This window comes from Oryctolagus cuniculus, chromosome 6 (genome assembly GCF_964237555.1).
Source record: "Oryctolagus cuniculus chromosome 6, mOryCun1.1, whole genome shotgun sequence".
In the NCBI taxonomy this organism is placed as follows: Eukaryota; Metazoa; Chordata; class Mammalia; order Lagomorpha; family Leporidae; genus Oryctolagus; species Oryctolagus cuniculus.
Genome location: NC_091437.1, coordinates 91,537,170 through 91,552,803, shown reverse-complemented (window position 1 = coordinate 91,552,803; position 15,634 = coordinate 91,537,170). Strand labels below are relative to the sequence as shown.

At 42.9% G+C, this 15,634-nt stretch overlaps 1 protein-coding gene across 2 annotated transcripts in view; it reads left to right on the top strand.

The window, feature by feature from the left end:
* Nucleotides 1–1,798: 1,798 nt before the first annotated feature.
* The window catches only part of PDE7A (phosphodiesterase 7A), a 131,217-nt gene continuing 117,381 nt past the window's right edge, over nucleotides 1,799–15,634 (top strand). Inside the window, exon 1 of one of the 2 annotated variants that reach the window (XM_008255575.4) lies at nucleotides 1,799–2,057. In XM_008255575.4, the coding sequence (XP_008253797.1) occupies nucleotides 1,920–2,057 (138 nt within the window). In that variant the 5' untranslated portion in view covers nucleotides 1,799–1,919. The remainder of the gene's footprint in view (nucleotides 2,058–15,634) is intronic. The other variant, XM_002710533.5, reaches the window with a different exon arrangement.

The following is a 15,634-nucleotide window of genomic DNA, read 5'->3' as shown; positions in this document are numbered from 1 at the left end:
GGAGTAATTAGGGTTTTAAAGGCCAGTCGGATCACTTGTTGCCCTGAAGGGGAGCTTAGTACTTCACCATCCAGTGAAGACAAAATCTACAAGCCCACGGTGGAAATTATACTTGTATTTATTTTAATAGTAGAGAGCAGACAAGGAAACATTCGCGAAGAAAGCAGAAACGCCATGGGAAGATGCAGACTTTTGCTTATTTACCAGATCAAATGCATTTGCCCCTGGTATCATCGGTAGAGGCCGTGCAGTACTTATAAAGGCCTGTCACCTTGCCTGCCACTGGCTAGTCATCCCAAATAAGTGGAAGAGTGGGTGCCCTGAAGATGAGCCAAATCAACAATTTTGCCAGCGGGGGAGAACTTGTTAAAGCTGAAGTAGCAGAGGCTGGAAAGCATTGCAAAGAATCAGTTCCTGCTGAAAAGCTTTGACCCTTTGGGGAGGAATGTGACAAAATGAATATGCAAATTACATATCCTACGAAACAGGTCAAGAGCTCTCCACCTTCTCCTCTCTAAAAAATCAAAAGCGAACAAACAAAAACCCACTTCTGGCTAGAAATGCAGCAGCCGCCTCTTCTCCTTTGTCTTCTCAGTATCACTGTTTCATAGGTTTTTTTTTTTCCTTTGCATACTCACTTCTTTCTCAGTTTTGGGTCCCCCCCCTCATCCACTAGCAACCCCCCACCATAATTCTAAATTCACAGCTTCCCTCGCTGCCCCTCCGGCCTGGGAAGGCCCTGGGGCTGCACCTGCCAGGGGAACGCGGGAGTCCAGCCCCGCCGAGGGACTGGCAGTGACGTAGAGCGGAGGATGGTGCCCGCGCGGTCCGCTGACGTCACTGCCGCAGCGGTCCCGAGCGAAGCCCCAGATCGGGAATTCGGGGAGTGAAAGCCAGCGGTGACCTCGCGGTTAGGGCTGAGTGCGGCGAACGCGCCACGTGATTTGCGTTTCTGGAGTCTGCAGGCCCAAAGGGCGCCTCCCGCGTGGGCAGATCCCGCTGCACACCCTCAGCACGCTCCAACACAAGAGCTCAGCGTTGAAGGGGATGCCCCCAAACAGTGGGGCCTCGTGCGCACGCGCCTTCGGTTGCGGGGCGACACAGGAGGGAGCTGCGGGGTGGGCTGCAGAGGAGGCGGGTGGAGAAGGAGGGAGCCGTCTGCGGCGGAGGGGGGAACGCTACGGCCCTCCAGGGTGCGGAGCCGGAGGGCGGCCACTCACGCCCTCGGCCGCTAGCTCCTCTCCCTGGGCGCTGCGGCGGCAGTGGCGGCGGCGCGGGGCGCTGGGCCTGCGGCGCGGCGTCGTGACGTCACGTTGGCGGCGTCCGTGGTTGGCGCAGGGTCCGCGGCTGCAAAGTGTGAATTACGCCGGGCTCGCGCCGGCGGCGGAGTGAAGTCAGGCTCCGGAGGAGGGGAGGGGCAGGACTCCGGCGGCGGCGGCGGCGGCCGGAGCTGGTCGCTGGTCCTGAGCCCCGCGCGCCCTGCGTCTGGCCGCTGGCTCCAGTCGTCTTTAATTGCATCGCGGTGCTCCGTGCCTGCTCCGCTCTTGCTCTGCTGTCCCGGTCCCGCTCCTCTTCGGCCGAGGAGCCCTGGGGCGGCGGGGTTCCCTCTCCGACTTCTGCCTGTGCAGCCCCGGCTTGCACCCCGTTTTCCCCTCGGCCGGAGCTGGGCGCGCGCGCCGGTCCTGGTAACTGGCGCCCCCGCCGCCGCCGAAGCAGCAACACCTTCCCGCCGGCGGCCCGGGCGGAGGGCTGGGGTGGGGGAGGCGTGAGCGCGGCTTCCCGGGCCCGGGTCGGCGGCCGCCCGCCCTGCCCCAGCCTGGGCCCGGCGACCCCGAGCCGCGGCCCCCTCCCAGCGCCGGCGCCGGGGCCGGCGGCCGCGGCAGGGCGGGCGCCGCTCGGAGGCAGGGCGGGCGTATTCAATGGAAGTATGTTACCAGCTGCCGGTGCTGCCCCTGGACAGGCCGGTCCCCCAGCACGTCCTCAGCCGCCGAGGAGCCATCAGCTTCAGCTCCAGCTCCGCGCTCTTCGGCTGTCCCAATCCCCGGCAGCTCTCACAGGTAATCACCACCGCCCGGGGCCCGCGCTTGGGGGCTTCTCTCCTTTGTTTCCAACGGGCTTCACCTCTGCGACACCTCCAATTCCCGCCGCTCACCCCAGCCGAGCCTTGGCCATTGTTTGGGGGGGATTTCGAGGCTGGCCCTCGATGCCTGAGCCTTTTCTTTGAATCCTCGCGGCTGTCCACTGTCTGTCCTCCCGCCGCCTCGGCCCCTCGCCTCGGTGGGAGCCCTTGAGACCCTCCTCGGGCCCGACACCCTCCATGTCCAGCGCTTTGAACCGCAGGAATGACTGTCGTTCCTCTCTTTCCTTCTGGAATTGGGCTCTTCTTCCTCAGCTGTGACCACCGAGCACACCTGTTCACCCCCGACACACCTGTACTCCCCCCATGCACACCTGTACTGGGTGCGCGCCTCTCCTCCCCCAGCTCCCGCGCGCCCCGTGGTGCTTGGCTGGTCCCTGAACAATAGGCCTGCCAGCCCCGTTGCTGTCCTCTCCCTGACTCGGTCCCTACGTGGTGTCAGAGGGACAGGTCCACGAAGTTGACAACTAGGAAATCAGTTTTGTGTATAACAGGGAGATTTTTTTGTGAGAGACACGGCTGATGAGCTCACACTCGCAGGAAGATTGTTTCGAATGGGCCAGTACCGGTTGCTCCTCCGAATTTGATTTTTCTGTAGTGATGCTGTTAGCCACCTCCTACGTTGTGGCTCCTTTTGATGGGCAGATTTAAAATAGGGAGATAGAATTTTGTTTACATCTGAACTGGGGTCCCCCATTTTCTGCTACCAGAAGTTCTGTGTTCATGATCACTTTTTCAAATATATTTTTTCTACTGGTTAGCCAAATATCTTTCATGGAAGTCTGTTTTCCCTCTCCAGTTACATTGTAAGTATCTGGAACAAGATTTTTTTTTTTTTTTTAACAGTGTGGACAGAGCTGATCGATTTTGCATCTAATAACCTGTCCAGTAAATTTGTCATTTGCTTGTTAGCCTAAGTTGTTTCTAGAGAAAGCAAGAGCCTGTATTTGGGCTTCTCTCTGAATCTTTATTCAAAATCTGACTTCTTTCACAGCCCTAAGTGGCATGCTAATGAGATCAGAGCAGACTTGTAAGAATTGCTGATAGTAAGTAGCATTTTAAAGAATACATTGGAATTGGTTTTGAAGAGTAGGTCTGTGATCTGCCTTTCTAGAACTACTTAATGCATTTTTATGTTCCAGAATTAATACTGAAGTGATACCAGTGCACTGCTGACAAAGGTTTTTGACAGGAGTAATGAGAGGTTTTTAATGAAAGTAACTTTGTTCACTTGGGAGTATCACTTTACTCCCTTAGATTAGCAGGAACATGACCTTGATAATTTTCTGTTTCCAGATCTCTGTTAATAATAAAGTCAATCACTGATTTATGAAAGAATAAAATACAAATATTTGTACTCCCTGAAGAGTTAATGAATGAGAAGGAATATTCCAAGGGAATTCAATCAAGGCTGATGCTGGGGTTGTACCTGATGTTTAATTAATCCACAGAGACCAGCTTTGAGCTCCACACCTCCTTGACTCATTTCCTAGCTTTAGTTTTAAATGGGTAGTGGAATTTGTTGCAGATAAAGTGAATATTGTAGAGTTGCACCACATTCTACTAACACTTAAAACTTAGAAAAAAAAAATTTGCTAAGCCCCTAGAGAGAGATGCTTAGGAACTTCTTAAACTGTGGACAGAAACTTTCCTGCATTAACTCTTTTTCTGATTCAGGTTACTCGGTGTTAAAATGACGCCAAGCTTACTAAGATGCTGAGATGGGTATATGAGTGTTTATCACTATCAAGTCTTTCCATAGCATATAATAATAAAGCATATGTACTGTTTATTTCTTTAGGGCAAGGTGGAATTTGTAATAGAAAAGGAGGTAGAAAACTTTGGAATCTCAGAGCACAACTTGAATCTTAAGTTGCCTAAAAAGAGTACAGAAAGTATAAAAAGTTTAGGTACTTTTATAATATCATGTAAGAAACTTTTTAAAAACTGATTATTTTCTCTTTTTAGGCTTTAATAGTTATTTTAATGATCGTTTTTCTACCTTATGTTCGGAACTAGCAATCTTCTCAGTTCCTTAGTTTCACCCTGGTATTGGAGCCTAGCTAACAGTGAGTACTTAATGAATATTTGTTGAATGAGTGACTTGATAATGAAATGATCTCTGAGCATCAGTTTTATATCTAATGATGTAGACAGTAAAGTATAGCAATGACTCATTTATCCAAAACTCAGTTTAGGGCTTGTAACTGTGGACTGTGCCAGATCTAGGAAGTAAGCAGAAAGGACTCTCTGCAAGCAAAAATGCATTTGGAGAGCCTCTCAGTGTATGTGTGTTTCAGGCAGAATTTTGACATACTTGTTTTCCAAGTAGCAAATTTGAGATGGGAGGCACTGGAGTCTCTTAGTACCCCTAGTAGCAAAACTTGATACCTGACACATCACCAGCCAGCAACCAGAAGAAAGATTCTTCAGAACCAGAGACTTTTTAAAAGACACGCTGATGACATTTAGTTTAGGGGCTTGAGTGTTGCACACACAGTAATTGTTTGTCAGAATGTCTGATAGAATCTGTTTTTAAAAGTTGAAAGATTTGTACTGTTTCCTTAAGAAAAGATTTCTATGCTAAATAGTTTAGGAGTTGGTGCTTAAATGGACAAGCTTGAGTTATCTGGAAAATTCATTTATGTGGAACACTAGCTCTTCTGAAGACGCCAAGTAAATGAGGCATGAACTTTTTGTTTTAAACCATGCGGTATAGGACTTTTTCAAATGATGAATGCTAGTTTTTGGATTGCTTGAATAATAAGAATTATAAATGAAGCCTGCTCTTTGCCATTCTGGGATATCTCTTGTTGATGGCTGTTTAAAGATTTGTCTTTTTGAATAAAGTTCTTATTTGGGGGGGAGGGAGAAACATTGTAAAGGCAGAAAATGTGCCCTGTTCACCACCTTATCTTATCCCTGGTACTTTGTATAGGTAAGTTCTTAGTAAATGTGGAAGCTGAGTTAGTGTATTGATGACCATGCCAGTCATTGCACTTAGGATTATTTCAGTTGGACTTTGTATTCACTGGAATCGAATCTTATTTGGGTTAGAAATTTGAAGTTTAAAATTTAAAATCCATCATAAAGCTATGACATTGTATTTCTTTTGAACAGAATATTGGGATTTAATATGTGCACATGGTTTTTAATACCACAGTAAGTCAAATCTTAATTGTAATTTAGCATCTCTGTCCTTTTTTGGTGAGGAAGTATGTCACAAATATTGATTCACAGAATTGTTGGACTCCTTATGTTAGATGTTAAGACAAGAGGTTAGTAGTTGAAAAAGAAAAGAATTAGTAGTTAAATAAAAACCCTGTGTCTAACAACCTAACCAAATTTTCCTACCTTCCTTCTACGTGAACATTTTTCAGCTGTAATCATTGGGCTCACCCTCTCCTTCCTTCAGCAGTGTTGTTAGTGTATGACCGATTATCATATATGCCCGAATAGTTCAAAGTCTCTCGGATAAAAGTTGGTTTCTTCTCAAGAAGCTTGTAGGATGTGGTGGGGGGAAAAAGATAAGATTACATGTGGCGTAATTAGTATGTTGGAGTTATCAAGGTGTAATGAGACTATAAGGAAGGTATACCTAAATTTCTGGGGTAAATGAGGGTAGCTTCATGGAGTTGTTGAGACTTAGGCCAAAGATCAAAGGTGGAGCAGATATTTCCAGACAGACGAGCAGAGGTGGTGAGAGGAGGGGAGGGGATGGCCTACAGAGATTTGTAGATAAACACTGTCTAATACCACTTTCTGGGATGATGGAAATGTTCTCTGCACTGTTCATTATGCTAGTCACAGGCTGTATGTAGCTCGTGGTCATTTGAAATGTGGTTAGGTTGAGGAAATGGATTTTTAGTTCAGTTTTTCTGAAATGGGCACGTATGACCAATGGCTACTCTATTGGCAGAGCAGATGTATAGTATCACTTCAGGGATCATTAGAAGGAGGTCGTGTTGATTTATTAGCAACATATTCCCTGAATTTGAACATTTAGGCTTTTAGGTTTCTGTTGTGCACAAAGTTTCACTTAATGAACACCTTTGGGCCTGTTTGATAATGTCTTTACAATAGAATCACTTGGTTGGGGCAGCATTTTTTTCTTTCTCCAAAAAGCTGTGATCTTTTACAGTACCTAGTTAAATGATCACATCCCTTTCATTTCAAATCATGTTAACATACAATATTTTAATAATAAGCATGTTGTTACTTAGCAGGTGCACTGTGGTACCCTGTATTTGTTTTCAGTTGTAGTTATAAAAAAGCACATGCTGCCTAAAGTGTTGTTTGGGTTACTTGCATTTCCTCTTTTGTGAAACGACACTTTGACTGTCCTGTGCTCATTTATATTCAACATCAGTTTGTAAATGGAACTTACTTTACATCGGTTTGTAAATTATTCCAGGTTGTTGTTAGCTGTCATAGGTGCTGCTTCAGAGACCTGCACATAGAAACCTGTACCAGTCTCACGTGGACAGTTAGTTGCTGCAGGCACTTTCCCTTCTTAAGGGAGCCGTGCCAGTGGGTTTGTGGTGGACATCAGAAGCATCTCCTGCTTGTAATTTTTTCATTGAGTACAGATTTTGGATTGCTGCTCCATGCCTCCACCTGCTGGTGGGGATGCTTCTTCATTTTCAAAAGATGATGACTGGAGGGAGACCAGGGTGAGGCAGGGCAGTTTGGGGAAGAAGATACATTGTCACCTGGGTAACTAAGTTGCAGGAATCAAAGTCTGTTCTACTCCTTGGAGTTTTGAGTAGACCAAACTGTAGCTCAGAATTAACATCCAAGGTACTTGGCAAATGGTGCTTAATAAAAATGCAGTAGTCTTGCTTTAGTAATAGTTATAATTATTTCTGTTTTTGAACTGACTCCTACATGCTAGATACTATAATTGGTGTTTTCAGTTTTTATGAAAACTCTGTAAGTGGTATTACTCCTGTTTTTACCAAGGACATAAAGTACCTTGCCTGAGGCATCACATGAACTTTTGAGAAGGGCCTGTCATGTTCCAACGCCCCCATTTTTAATCTGACCTGTCTCATTTGTAAAGATGAGTGGGATGTAGTTTGAATTTTAGGTTTAAGGGTTGTAGATGGTGCTGGCTCATGGATGCTGATAATTTGACAGATTATCTGAGGTGATTATTTGACGTGATAACCGTCACTCAAATCAGACTCGGAATAGTGTGTTTCAAGTGCCACATTCAGGAGGACATGACTAAGCCAAATCATGCTTTGAAGACAGTGTCCCCGGTGGTCAGATGATTCCAAACCACATCATTTGATAAGTGCCTGAGAGAACTAGAGACCTTTTTACCTCCTGGAGAGAAAAAGACTCAGATCCCAGGCAGCAGGGCTGAGGGAGTTGCTGTCTTCCAAGATTTGAAAGGCTGCCCCAAGAAGGAGAGGAAGAGGGAGGAGGACTGATGCAGGTTTTGATTGGTCCTGTGTCTTCCGTGGGTGCACCCAGCTTGTCCTTTGTGTCAGGTGGTCTGGAATTTAGAGAAGATAGGAGTGTTAAGTTGTCATTTGTGCAAGTAACACAGGAAGTAGTGGAAAGGAGTTAAACACCAGAGCCCAACTCTCAAGCCTGCTTCCTCCTACCATGGGGATAAGAGTGTCTTCAGGGGGTTGAAGACCAATAGCTAAAAACAATAGGCAAATAAGAAGGGGATCTTCGGTGCACCCACACTGGTAATCAAAGAAATGTGTACTAAAGAACTGTGACATCTGTCAGATTGGTAGAATTTAAAAAAATAAGTGTATAGCTTGAAGGCTGCAGTTACCGAGTGTTACAGTTCAAACTGAGTTTTCTGAAAAACAGTTTGGCAAATGAAGTGAAAAATTAATACTTAAAAAATTAATACTGTTGCTTGATAGTTTACTTTTGGGAATCTGTCCTGAGTAAATAAGTGGAAATGTAGATAAAAGATTGGTCTTCAAGGATATTCATCCTGTTAAATATCCTAAAAAATTGGAAACATTTATAAGTGGATATAGTATTATGGAGTATAATATTTATTTTTGTATTATGTGATCACCTAAATGCTAGGATGAATTGAAAGGATATGTAATAATGCAGTTTGCAAATGGGCTAAAAAAGTTTTAATATTGTTTCTGTATTGTGTACCCACTAAAATGCTTTGAAGAATTTGAAGACTATTTTGTTACATGGGGGAAATTCTTACAACATAATTAAGTGAAAGAAAATAAAACCTAGGATATCTATGTATTATCTCAGTTTGTTTAAAACTAAATCACAGAGGGGTTGGTATTGTGCTGTAGCATCCTATATCAGGTGTTGGTTAAATTCCTGGCTGCTCTGCTTCTATTCCAGCTTTCTACTAATGTACCGGAGAAAGCAGCAGAAGATGGCCCTAGTACTTGGGCCCTTGCTACTCATATGGGAGACCTTGATGAAGTTCTGTCTCATGGATTTGGCCTGGCCCAGCCCTGGCTGTTTTGGCCACTGAGGGAGTGAACCAGTGGATAGAAGATGGCTCTCTGTCTGTATCTTTCTCTGTTGCTCTACCTTTCAATAGAAAAATTTTTTAAAAGTCTTTTAAAATATATAAATAAATAACAATACATACTTATGTGCACACCTTGCCTGCTTTCAAAAAAGAAAAAGTAGAGAGGGCCAGCGCCTCCAGTGCCAGCATCCATGTGGGCGCCGGTTCAGAGTTCTGGCTGCTCACTTCCAATCCAGCTCTCTGCTGTGGCCTGGGAAGGCACTGGAAGATGGCCCAGGTCCTTGGGCCCCTGCACTCATATGGGAGACCTGCAGGAAGCTCCTGGCTCCAGATCAGCACAGCTCCGGCCGGTTGGTGGGTGAACCAGCGGAGGGAGGACCTACCTCTCTGCCTCTGCCTCTGCCTCTCTGTAACTCTTGACTTTCAAATAAATAAATAAAAAATAAAAGAAAAAGCTGGATGCATCCCAAGTGCTAGCTGAAGTTACCTCTGGATGGTGAAATTATAAGTAACTTTTATTAGTAATTATTTAATTTAAAATTGTAGGTGATTTTATAAATATTCTTCTAGTAACTAGAGTCTCTTTTTAAACCAAAATAATTTAGGACTAAAAAAAAAATCAAATAGCTTGTATTTGGGTTTAGATCTCTGGCAGAGCTGTCCAGATGGAGTGAGTTGCCTAATGAGATTATAAATTCTCAGTCAGTGTCAGTTGAAACAATAGTTTGGAAAAGTGCTTGGATTAAGGTGTTGTCAAGGGGATTCACTGTTCTTGTTCCTTCCAACTTCCCAATTCTGTAATTGGAACTCATTTATATGTATGACAACTGTACTTTGTATTACTCTGATAATTATAAAGTTTCACCTTCCATGGGCAATGCTAAGAAGTAAGATTAAGTATAGTTAATGTTTTGAAGCAGAGCTATTAGATGACAGCTGATGGAAAGATCTTGAATAATGGTAGTGGTAGAAGGGAGAGAAGTTGGGCCTTGCAAACTCTTTGGGAGACTAGAGAGATGGATCACAAAGCTAGTAATAAAAACAGGAAGAGGAGGCAGATCTTCTATTTGTTTCTACTTCCCACCCCTACATTTTGTGTTTATGTAGAGAGATAGGGATAATGAGTTTTTAAACATTCTGTTCATAGATCTCTTCAAAGAGCCTGAAAAACCAGCTACAACTGTTCTTTCGCAAACCTCTTGAATTTTTTTGTTAGAGCTTGCATCCATGTGTTCACTCCCCAAATGCCTACAGTGACTGGGACTGGGGTGGGCCCTAGCTGGGAGCTTAATCCAGGTCTTCCATGTGAGTGTTAGGAATGCAGTCACTTGCACCCGACACTGCTGCCTCCAGGGTCTGCGCTGGTTAGAAACTGGAGTCAGAAGCCAGAGCTGAAATTTGAACCCATTCCCAGTATGAGAGGCAGGCATCTTAACTTTTAGGACCTCTGCCTTGAATTATTTTTTTTTTATCTAAGTTTCAATATTTGTAAATGATAAAATTTCTGGTGTGTTTAAATGATAATTTTAAATATATCCAGGTGAATTGTAACAGTATCTTCCATATATTTTAAAAACAAATTTTAACATTCTGTATTTTTGTTATCTTTTCATTTTACTTTCCCTAAATATCATTATCCTAATATATTGTTTTTTACTTAAAAGCATTTAATCCATCACATTTTTTCTGCAACAAATAAATTTATGAATTTAATAGAGAATACATATGAATCATAAAATTTTTAAATAAAGTAAAAATTTTGTCATAAGTGCATTTTCAGTGGAATGGAAGGGGCCATTTATAAATATCATCAGACAAGATAGGATTCTGCATTTTTTTTTTTCTTTAGTGCTAAATGTATTGAGAAGCCTCTTTAATTTAGTAGCTGGTAATAAAAAGTGCTTTATTTTATAGTGGCACCTGTTCTTTTGGGCTATATGCATAAAACAACAAAGTGAGCAAAATCATTTTCATGTTTTGTTAGGTAACAGCTGGAGTTGATTCAAATTTCATTTTTATGGAATTGGTGACAACATGAGCTGCCAAAGGATTTGATGTTCAGTGTTTAGTGTAACTGACTTCCTCAGTGTGAGCATCTTGAACTCTCCTCTGTTCTCCTCCGATGGTGTTAGGCCCTGAGACAGTGCTCCGCACGCAGAAAGTCTCAGAGGGTGTGGCGGTCATGATTCTCCTCTATGATGTGGCAGAGGGGAGGAAAGCTACCTGTGGAAACTGAGGACATGATTGTCCGTTCCCTTGACATTTTCCATGCCTACGTGCTTCCAGGGTTGCAGGAGCTCGTCTGTAGACTACCAGTACTGTATTCTGTTCCCTGGTTGCTCTGTTTTACCTTTCTACATTACTATAAAGATGGAATACCTTATACAGCTATTGATTTTTTTCTTCCTAGTTTTTGATTGCTCCTAGTCCTGGGTCTCCATACTACATCATTTTTAGGCCTTCTTTGGGAATGGAATTGATACTTTTTTTAAAAAGATTTATTTATTTATTTGAAAGTCAGAGTTAGAGAAGGAGAGGCAGAGAGAGAGAGAGGTCTTCCATCCGCTGGTTCCCTCCCCAATTGCCCTCAACAGCGGAGTTGCGCTGATCCGAGGCCAGGAGCTTCCTCCGGGTTTCCCATGTAGGTTCAGGGGCCGAAGGACTTGGGCCATCTTCTGCTTCTTTCCCAGGCCATAGCAGAGAGCTGGTTCAGAAGTGGAGCAGCCAGGACCTGAATCGATGCCCATATGGAATGCCAGCACTGCAGGCAGCAGCTTTACTCACTATGCCACAGTGCCGACCCCTGGAATTTGTATTATTGCTTGAAAGGGATCATATATATAATTCCATTCTGAACATTGTAAAGATTTAGTGGACGAGGCTCAGAAAATTAAGTGATCTGTCCAAGATCACACAGTTAAGAATTAGAGAAGTTAGGGCTTTAAACTGAATTTTTTCAACTTTTAATCTGTTGCTTTTCTCACTGTATCCCATACTTCTTTATAAAAGGATTGATCTGTAGGAATTCTTTAAATGGCAGTCTTTCTTTAATGAACATTGTTCCTTGCATGGCAGATCTTCTTTAGTGCATTTGAGCAGTTATTTATAGGTTAGTAATTATTTTAAAAAGTTAGAGTATAGAGGCCAGCGCCATGGTGCAGTAGGTTAATCCTCTGCCCTGCGGCGCCGGCATCCCATATGGGCACTGGTTCTAGTCCTGGCTGCCCTTCTTCCAATCCAGCTCTCCAGTATGGCCTGGGAAAGCAGTAGAATATGGCCCAAGTGCTTGGGTCCCTGCAACCACGTGGGAGACAAGGAGGAAGCACCTGGCTCCTGGCTTTGGATCGGCGCAGCTCCGGCCATTGTGGCCATCTGGGGAGTGAACCAGGGGAAGGAAGACCTTTCTCTCTGTCTCTCTGTCTCACTGTCTGTAACTTTCTCTCTCAAATAAATAAAATCTTTAAAAAAGCATAAATACATTCTAAAAATAAAAGGCAACCTCAAGAAGTTTGTGGAGAAATGGAATTAAAAGATAGTGTGTGACTTTATGACTTTTTTGAAGACCTCTTGTATCTGAGATAACTGCTAATTGAAATACAGTGGGAGAAGGTAGACATTTTGCGTAGTGTTTGAGATGCTGCTTGGTATGCCTGCGTACTATTTCAGGGTGCCTGGGTTCAAGTCTTGGCTCTGGCTCCTGATGACTTTGGTAGTTGGGTTCCTGATACCCTTATGGGCGATCGTGATTGAATTGTGAGCTCCTGGCTTGGGTCAGGCTTAGGCCTGGCAGTTGTGTGCATTTGGGAGGTGAACCAGCAGATAGGGGATCTTTCTGTCTCTTGCTCTTTCTACCTTTCAAATAAAATTTTAAAAATGATTAAAATATAGTGAGAAATAAAGCAAAACCATTATTGAAAGTGTAATGGGACAGTTGGGCAGATAACATTATTTGCTGAAATTGATCTGTTTTAACAGAAATTACCTTTTTACAAAGACATATCTTACCTGTACTTTAAACATAGACTTTTTTCAACTTGGAAGAAAATGCAAGAAATAGTGAGTAGTGGAATTGTAGGCTATAATTTAAACATTTTCATTATTTTACTTTTTGTATAAGTTCTTTGCAGTGAACATGTAATTTAAGAAAAACTATAAAACTGTTCTAATAAATGAAAATATTCTTCTAACAAGGGCAATCCAATCGGATCCATAAAAAGTAAAACTGCTCAGTAGGAATTTGATAGAAGACTGAAGAAATGCTACTGTAGGAAAACATGTACAGCTTTTCTAATAAAGAAATGCAAATAAAATTGTCTTTTGGCAGGTGCTTGTATTTTCATATTGGTGATGTCTGACTAAACTTGTTGTCAAGGATGTGAGGGGATGGGTATTCTTACATGTGGAGTTGGCGCATCCTTTGATTCAGTCTTAGCGAGTAGGTGATACAAGTAAATATTTAAACATGAATACCCTTTGTGTAGTTCTACAATTTGTCCAATGGGCTAATTGCAAAAAGCACCGATTTTTTTGGTAACAGTCTGCAACATTGGTAATAATGGATATTTGAGTTTATTTTACCAGTTATCAGTTGGGGGGGGGGGGATTGGTTAAATTATGGGATTTTAATTCAACATAAAACTACCTAGCAAAATGATGCCATACAGTCACATTTTTCATGGGAAAATGTACATAACAGCTTGAGTGGGAGAAAAAGCTAGTTGCAAAATTGCATGTATTAGCCCATTAGGGCAGCTTTCTCCACAGCGTGTGCACTTGTGGGTAAAATCTGGGATACACACATACACAGATACATCCATGTCTGGAATATTGTTCAATGTCATGGTAACAGTGGCTACCTTTGGGAAATAGAGTTTCTGATAAGTTTTATTATCCTTGTGCTGTTGTGATTTTTTTTTTCTTAAGCAATGAACATGCCCTTTTTTTGTAATCAGAAATCAACGGAGCTATTTTTGAATCTTTTCAGTAAAAAATAACTTGTGTCTGTTAGCATATCATTTAAGTAGAATTTTTAAATTATGAAGACACTGAGGTCTACTTAGCTAATAATTTAATAAGTTTGTGGGTTGGAGGTGAGTTAGTCACTACTGTATTTATATATGTTTGCCTCATAGTAGATGTTCAAAAGTGCAGTTTATTAAAATGGAAGTATAGAATTTTACCATATGGAGGAATACACTGCGTTCTTAAGGAAAAATGAAGCTAACTGAAGAGAATTTGGTGATAGGGAGTTTATGAAAACATTTTGTGTACTTCAGAGCTGAGGAAGTAATCTGAGCAAGTAATTTAATTTGCATAACACATTTATAAAATCTAAAATGTCCTCAAAATTTATGGTTGACCATCTCAGAATATTAACATTAGAACAGACCGTAGAGCTCAGTCCTCTCAACGTAGAGATGAGCAAGCTGAAACTAGAGAGATGAAGGGACACACAAAGACAATTCGAGAGCCCATCTGTTAAATATTCCTGATTTTGAGTGCTCAGCCTTACTTGAACATTTTTGGAGTGCTGAATAAGGTGAGATGAATAGTGTCCATCAAAACTGCATGTCCACCAGGAACTTCAGAATGTGATCTTAGTTTGTTGACGAGTCTTTGCAGATATAATTAAGATGAGGCCGAATGGGATTAGGGCAGGTCCTAAATTCAATGGCTGGTGTCTACGTGCTCAGAGACTCAGGCACACAAGGAAGAAGGGCGTGCAGTTGAAGAGATGTAGCCATGAGCCAAAAGCACGGAGAATTGCTGGGAAAGAGGCAAGGAAGGTTTTTCTCGGAAGTTTATAAAAGGAGTATGCATGACCCAGCTGACTTTGATTTTGGATTTCTGGCCTCTAGAATTGTGAGAGAATAAAGTTCTGTTGTGTGAAGCTGCCCACTTTGTGGTACTGCATTACAGCTGTCCTAGGACTGATATAAGTGGCTTTAATTGTTTTAAACTTTGTTCATTCTTTGAATCAGCAGACATTAACTAAACACTTTTTTGTGCCAGGCACTCTGCTAGGAATTATAAAGATAGGTAAGAGATTGTTCTGCCTTCGTTCTTGGGGTGTGGGCTACTTAGAAAAATAAAATGTAAATAAATAATTGCAATGCATTTTGACACATGTTCTTCTTAGATAACTGTGAAGTTATCTAAGGGAGGAGAAGGGACAGTTTTACAAAGCGAGCTCTTTCCTTGATTGACTTGAAATGAACCTCCATGGGAATTCTGTACCTCCAGTCCTGTCTAGCTGAAGGAACCTTTGGCCCACTGCAATTATCTCCTTCTCTAGAATACTATCACTGCAGACAGTTGAAATAATTAAAAAGTATGGATTTATTTGAAAAGCATGGGGAGGAATGGAGAAAGGAAGAGAGGCAGAAAGATCTTTCATTTACTGATTGATTCCCTAAATGCCCGACACTGCTAGGGGTGGACCAAACTAAAGTCAGAAGCCCAGAACTCCATTTGGTCTGCCATGTGGGTGACAGGGACCCACGTACTGGAGGTATCATCCGCTGCTTCCCAGAGTGCACATTAACAGGAAGCTGGATAAGAACAGAGCTAGGACTGGAACCCAGGCACTGAGAGACAGAATGTGGGCATTTCACCCTGCAACTCAACTATTGGGTGAAACGTGTGCTCCTTGAAGTGTTTTTTAAAATGCAGTCAGGTGGTGTTAGTCTGCTGAAAACATTTGTGGGTTCTTCACACAGTTAAAATCCAAACTCATTTTTGTGCTATGGCCCTCCATGATCTGGTCACTGCTGCCCCCTTGTCTCCTTGTCTCATGGGGGTCTTCTTGCTGTTTGTGAACATGCCAGCTTTGTTCCCCTCTTCGATGGTGCACTGGCTGTTTCCTTGGACTTGAGTTCTTCTTGTGGCTCCTTGTTATTTAAGTCTCAGCCCAGCCCCTGTAGAAAACCTCCCTTGACCATCCTGTTTAAAATGGCACCCATCCCCCTCTCTGTGGCACACATCACTAACAATATGTACTCAGGAATAGGGAT